The sequence below is a fragment of the Primulina eburnea genome, chromosome 1 (assembly GCF_022965805.1).
Source record: "Primulina eburnea isolate SZY01 chromosome 1, ASM2296580v1, whole genome shotgun sequence".
NCBI classification, from domain to species: Eukaryota; Viridiplantae; Streptophyta; class Magnoliopsida; order Lamiales; family Gesneriaceae; genus Primulina; species Primulina eburnea.
In genome coordinates, this window is record NC_133101.1 from 59,553,088 (window position 1) to 59,560,934 (window position 7,847).

Here is a 7,847-nt window from a genome sequence, read left to right on the forward strand (position 1 = left end):
TTGTTTGATTGTCAAATTTCACCTAAAAAATAACCTCATGTATGTAAATGTTCATGACCCGTCCTTTCAGAGATCGAGAAAATTTATTATTAATTATTAAATCTTCGAGAATTAAATAAATATTCCATAAAAAAATCAACAAACGATTCATGAGTCTAGAAGCTGTATTGGTTGATGTTTTGTTGTTTGTCTTAATGTATTTTATTGCTTAACTCATGCATGCATAAATAAATAATATATTTGTGGTACATATATATCACCAAACAAATTATAATGTTATGTTGCAAAGTCCAAAGATCTATTGCAACATTATACAAAATCCGGATAATATGGTATTCCAGTGGATCTAATCCAATTTTTGCCATCTATGAAATTCTTCACGGTATACTTGGAGGCTTCAGCTATAGAGTGGATAACGCACGACCAATTAACTCGGTGGTCGGTACTCGAACCAGGCCCTCAGTAATTGTATTCAGCAGAGTACACTTTATCCAAACTTGTACCCATCTCCAACTAGCCTCGGGGGTCGATTAGCTTGTCCAAAAAAGCTTGCATTACCATTGTAGAGGAATGGTTTCTCCACGCTCTGCCTAGAAAAGTCTTTACGTCCAGCTTCTTCATCAAATTTGGCATCCCGGAAATGGTGCAATTTTGCATCACATAGCCGGAACGATGATCTGGTGATTCTTTGCTTTGTGCTGTTATGGTGTTCGCCTGTCCGACCAGTGGTCTACAAGCATAAATTTTGCACTTTTCGAAGACTACGCGCGCCGCACCGTATATAATATCTACGGTGTCGTAGATTTCGCAATCCCGGTAAAACTAGACACGAAGATTGGCTCCGGTAACGTTACGGCATTCTATTAGTGCCGTTTTACAGGCTATCAAGATAATTGATATAAGATAAGAGATAATTACTATAGATATTTGGATAAGGATGATGAGATAGATAAGAGATAATAATCTATCGTAGATTCAATATTTAATTCAGAGTTTAAACGAGGAGATAACACATGATCTGGATCACATCCATCCCTCCTATAAATAGGAGAAGCTCTCAATAATTTGTATTTATATATCCCAAAATTTACCTGCTTATATCCAAAAATTTCTTATTTAATTTCTTAGATCATGATCTATTTATTTATCCAAAGTTCAAAATATAACACAATATTATCTTAAATTTCGAACTCCAAAAATATTGTACACGATTTAATTATTCAATAACTTTAGATAATCTTGCAAATCATATATCTTATAATGATATAGATACCCGAAGATTGCGCAAATCTTAGTACCATTAAGTTACAAAATATTATCACGATCATGCAAAAATCTTGGATTTAACACTCACTATGACCAAACCGGCACAACTGATTATATACATGGTGGAGCATGTGTTGTCCAGACGCGGAGGAGGGGGCCTGAACCCCCCACCCTCCGAGCAGGAGGCCAAGCTAGCCGAGATAAAAAAAAGTTGAGAGAGGAGATCGATCAGTTTAAAAAAAATCAAAATGAGAATCCCCCCTCCCCCACCAAACGACACGGGCCGTACCATTTTCTGTTGAGATACTGACAGAGAAACCTAAAAACTTCAAGTTCTCAAACATCGTAGAATATGATGGGAAGGGGGATCCCGATGACCACCTGTCATGGTTCGAAAATGACGCGCTCCTCCAACAATACTCTGACCCCATCAAATGACGAGTCTTCCTTACAACTCTTATAGGATCGGCCCAGTAGTGGTTCAATATCACGCCGACACCATCCGCCACGGTCCTAGAGAACCGTCGGAATCTTGCAAGGGTTTGCACGACCCATTATTGTATATCATGACCGTTATATTTTTTGGTCGCCACAAGCGACAATTTCTGTATTCTGTCACCCGTCTTAACTACCATACCGTGACCCTACAGACGATGGATATTATGAAGTGTAGCAATGCCCAACAGTTAGATTAAATCATCGTCGTGTTTGTCATGGTTTCGTATGACATCAGAATAATAATATTCCAAACGGTTGAATTTAATCCATCTTATAATAATTATTTTGTGAAATATTTGAATTTCTAAACAATAGTTTTTGTGGGTTCTTGTTGATTTTAGTGTTGGTGTGGACTCAGGCACATCAAAATCTAATGCATGGATTCAAGTGATCGATGTCACGTCAGATTTATGAGGTTAATGATGTATGAACTATAATATGTATGGATAAGGTGTATTTGGGTCTGGACCATTGTCAGCTCTTTCCGGCCAGGAAATATTGGCACATTCTTCCAGTGGTCCGGTTGTTTGATTGTCAAATTTCACCTAAAAAATAACCTCATGTATGTAAATGTTCATGACCCGTCCTTTCAGAGATCGAGAAAATTTATTATTAATTATTAAATCTTCAAGAATTAAATAAATATTCCATAAAAAAATCAACAAACGATTCTGTATTGGTTGATGTTTTGTTGTTTGTCTTAATGTATTTTATTCTTAACTCATGCATGCATAAATAAATAATATATTTGTGGTACATATATCACCAAACAAATTATAATGTTATGTTGCAAAGTCCAAAGATCTCTTGCAACATTATACAAAATCCGGATAATATGGTATTCCAGTGGATCTAATCCAATTTTTGCCATCTATGAAATTCTTCACGGTATACTTGGAGGCTTCAGCTCTAGAGTGGATAACGCACGACCAATTAACTCGGTGGTTGGTATTCGAACCAGGCCCTCGGTAATTGTATTCAGCATAGTACACTTTATCCAAACTTGTACCCATCTCCAACTAGCCTCGGGGGTCGATTAGCTTGTCCAAAAAAGCTTGCATTACCATTGTAGAGGAATGGTTTCTCCACGGCCTGCCTAGAAAAGTCTTTACGTCCAGCTTCTTCATCAAATTTGGCATCCCGAAAATGGTGCAATTTTGCATCACATAGCCGGAACGATGATCTGGTGATTCTTTGCTTTGTGCTGTTATGGTGTTCGCCTGTCCGACCAGTGGTCTACAAGCATAAATTTTGCATTTTCGAAGACTACGCACGCCGCACCGTATATAATATCTACGGTGTCGTAGATTTCGCAATCCCGGTAAAACTAGACACGGAGATTAGCTCCGGTAACCTTACGGCAATCTATTAGTGCCGTTTTACAGGCTATCAAGATAATTGATATAAGATAAGAGATAATTGCTATAGATATTTGGATAAGGATGATGAATAGATAAGAGATAATAATCTATCGTAGATTCAATATTTAATTCAGAGTTTAAACGAGTAGATAACACATGATCTGGATCACATCCATCCCTCTATAAATAGGAGAAGCTCTCAATAATTTGTATTTATATATCCCAAAATTTACCTGCTTATATCCAAAAATTTCTTATTTAATTTCTTAGATCATGATCTATTTATTTATCCAAAGTTCAAAATATAACACAATATTATCTTAAATTTCGAACTCCAAAAATATTGTACACGATTTAATTATTCAATAACTTTAGATAATCTTGCAAATCTTATATCTTATAATGATATAGATACCCGAAGATTGCGCAAATCTTAGTACCATTAAGTTACAAAATATTATCACGATCATGCAAAAATCTTGGATTTAACACTCACTATGACCAAACCGGCACAACTGATTATATACACGGTGGAGCATGTATTGTCCAGACGCGGAGGAGGGGGCCTGAACCCCCCCACCCTCCGAGCAGGAGGCCAAGTTAGCCGAGATAAAAAAAAAAGTTGAGAGAGGAGATCGATCAGTTTAAAAAAAATCAAAATGAGAATCCCCCCTCCCCCCCCACCAAACGACACGGGCCGTACCATTTTCTGTTGAGATACTGACAGAAAAACCTAAAAACTTCAAGTTCTCAAACATCGTAGAATATGATGGGAAGGGGGATCCCGAGGACCACCTGTCATGGTTCGAAAATGACGCGCTCCTCCAACAATACTCTGACCCCATCAAATGACGAGTCTTCCTTACAACTCTTATAGGATCGGCCAGTAGTGGTTCAATATCACGCCGACACCATCCGCCACGGTCCTAGAGAACCGTCGGAATCTTGCAAGGGTTTACACGACCCATTATTGTATATCATGACCGTTATATTTTTTGGTCGCCACAAGCGACAATTTCTGTATTCTGTCACCCGTCTTAACTACCATATCGTGACCCTACAGACGATGGATATTATGAAGTGTAGCAATGCCCAACAGTTAGATTAAATCGTCGTCGTATTTGTCATGGTTTCGTATGACATCAGAATAATAATATTCCAAACGGTTGAATTTAATACATCTTATAATATTTATTTTGTGAAATATTTGAATTTTTAAACAATAGTTTTTGTGGGTTCTTGTTGATTCTAGTGTTGGTGTGGACTCATGCACATCAAAATCTAATGCATGGATTCAAGTGATCGATGGCACGTCAGATTTATGAGGTTAATGATGTATGAACTATTATATGTATGGATAAGGTGTATTTGGTTCTGGACCATTGTCAGCTCTTTCCGGCCAGGAAATATTGGCACATTCTTCCAGTGGTCCGGTTGTTTGATTGTCAAACTTCACCTAAAAAATAACCCCATGTATGTAAATGTTCATGACCCATCATTTCAGAGATCGAGAAAATTTATTATTAATTATTCAATCTTTGAGAATTAAATAAATATTCCATAAAAAAATCAACAAACGATTCATGAATCTAGAAGCTGTATTGGTTGATGTTTTGTTGTTTGTCTTAATGTCTTTTATTGATTAACTCATGCATGCATAAATAAATAATATATTTGTGGTACATATATATCATCAAACAAATTATAATGTTATGTTGCAAAGTCCAAAGATCTCTTGCAACATTATACAAAATCCGGATAATATGGTATTCCAGTGGATCTAATCCAATTTTTGCCGTCTATGAAATTCTTCACGGTATACTTGGAGGCTTCAGCTTTAGAGTGGATAATGCATGACCAATTAACTCGGCGGTTGGTACTCGAACCAGGCCCTCGGTAATTGTATTCAGCACAGTACACTTTATCCAAACTTGTACCCATCTCCAACTAGCCTCGGGGGTCGATTAGCTTGTCTAAAAAAGCTTGCATTACCATTGTAGAGGAATGGTTTCTCCACGGTCTGTCTAGAAAAGTCTTTACATTCAACTTCTTCATCAAAGTTGGCATCCTGGAAATGGTGCAATTTTGCATCAAATAGCCGGAACGATGATTTGGTGATTCTTTGCTTTGTGCTGTTATGGTGTTCGCCTGTCCGACCAGTGGTCTACAAGCATAAGTTTTGCACTTTTCGAAGACTACTCGTGCAGCACCGTATATAAAATCTACGGTGTCGTAGATTTCGCAATCCCGGTAAAACTAGACACGAAGATTAGCTCCGGCAACCTTACGGCATTCTATTAGTGCCATTTTACAGGCTATCAAGATAATTGATATAAGATAAGAGATAATTAGTATAGATATTTGGATAAGGATGATGAGATAGATAAGAGATAATAATCTATCATAGATTCAATATTTAATTCAGATTTTAAACGAGGAGATAACACATGATCTGGATCATATCCATCCCTCTATAAATAGGAGAAGCTCTCAATAATTTGTATTTATATATCCCAAAATTTACCTGCTTATATCCAAAAATTTCTTATTTAATTTCTTAGATCATGATCTATTTATTTATCCCAACTTCAAAATATAAACACAATATTATCTTAAATTTCGAACTCCAAAAATATTGTACACGATTTAATTATTCAATAACTTTAGATAATCTTGTCAATTGTGACGATGTGACAAGACAAGACAAGATGTGACAAAGACAAGATGCAGTATGAGTTGTCAATTGTGACAGTGTTATGAGGTAGACCATGGGCAGCCGTCTGATCACAAGAAGTGACTGGGTACTGAAAACAAGATAATCATGATCTTTTTCCTATAATACACATGTTTTCTCGATCATTTGAGATATATTCACTTGATATTTTCACAAGCATTCACTATATAATATCAAGTCTTTCCTTTGTGTGAATATTTGACTGACTTTAACGTCGTAGTGGTTATGCCGTAATTCCTTCCAGCGCCTCAACTAACGTTCTTTGTTTTTTTAAGTATGTAGATCATTCAGTCCGAGCTCTCTCTGTCCGGTCACTGGAACTCACAAGAAAGAAGCATCAATTCGGTTTCGATAAATTGGTCATCCAACTCATTACATGGGTAGCATCACTCGTAAATGGTAATATTGTGGAATATTTTATATATGCAAGAGAGCATAAGAAAAGCATCATAAATATTTAATGGAATTAATATTACGAAATACTAACACAAGATTTTTGTCAACCATATATGATACATAAAATATTGATATCGTTATGTTGAGAAAATTTAAGATATCAATCCGAAATATTTTCCTAAATAATTTTCCATTAAATTATACTCACTAGTCACTACCAAATTATTACTCTTCCAGTTTGTGCAAGAGATATGATTGGACGGACAAGGTGATATATTAAAATTATATTAAATTATTCCTAAAGAGATCCTTATAATGTTTATTTTTTTCCCTAATTTTTTTTTTAAAAAATTAAAACCAATTTTTCTTTCTCAATATATCTTTTCTCATAACTACTAATTTTAGTAAGAACAAAATATACAAAAGTAAAGAACAAAACACGGAAGTTTACTTCAATAATTTATAAATTTTAGTAATATGGGCACTTTATTTTTAATTTTCCGCGATTCTGTGGGGAGTTGCAAACAAGAGCCATAAATAAAATAATCAAAACTTCCTCCCCTTAAAATAAGATTACAGATTTATCAAATAATGAAATAAAGTCATGGTGACTTGTGCTTCATGACCATCGATAGAATATCCTCTGCAATGGTAACCATGGAATAAAAATAGGCGTCGACAGCGGTCAATGGAGACTTGCGTGCTGGTGGTTCGGTAAAAGTTTCCTCACAATTTCCCGGTCCACTTGCAGCAACAGTAAGCTGCCTATATGATTCGTCATAAGAATTCGACTCAAAAGCATCTATAGCATCTTGGAGACTTCCTATCGATGTATCGTATTCGATACTACATACGTGAAGGCATGATCTCACAAGTGGATCAGAGGCTGTTTTGTTCAATTTAATGATAAGTTCTGAGATTTTGATTGACTTCACTAATGCAAGGTCCATCATAATAACAACAAGATCTTTCAAGTCGGCTTTGATACCACGGGGATCGGATTTTAAAGAAGAAACACACAGACTATAATTATGTGTTTTCTCGCACACTTGCTGTATCAAATCAACATTTTTGTTGCTAATTGCCATGGACATAACTTGGGTGAAAAAGAAGAGGATTAGGAAAACTTGTACGACTTGAGAAGACATTTCTCTCTACTCGTGTGTGTGTGTGTGTCTATATATATATATATATATATAAATATGTTATTTTCTTTTCTTTGATACATGTAAAAGTTTGTATTATGGAGTATTTTATATAAGTAAGACACATTAAAAACACAAAATCTGGTGGAAGTAATACTACAAAGATCTTATATTAATTATAGAAAAAATAATCCATCTTATAGTGGATTGATACCATTACTTCGAGCAAGATTCACGATACGGTATTCCCATTTTGTGAAATATGTGATGTTTCGACTTTATTATATATTTTGCCTTCTCTGATATTCCCAATATCAATTTATTGACTTTGAATTAATTCGTGCAACAGATATAATTGGATGGACGGAGTGATGTTAAAGCCTAAAGGGTCGGTTATCATATTTGCAAACTGATTTCATATGCATTTTTAATTATAAATATTTTGAC

General features: G+C 35.4%; 1 protein-coding gene across 1 annotated transcript; it reads right to left on the reverse strand.

The window, feature by feature from the left end:
• Positions 1 to 6,857: 6,857 nt before the first annotated feature.
• Positions 6,858 to 7,343, reverse strand: LOC140809060 (pectinesterase inhibitor-like). Its single transcript, XM_073166527.1, has one exon. It carries the CDS (start codon positions 7,341 to 7,343, stop codon positions 6,858 to 6,860), a length of 486 nt encoding a protein of 161 aa, XP_073022628.1.
• Positions 7,344 to 7,847: the final 504 nt, after the last annotated feature.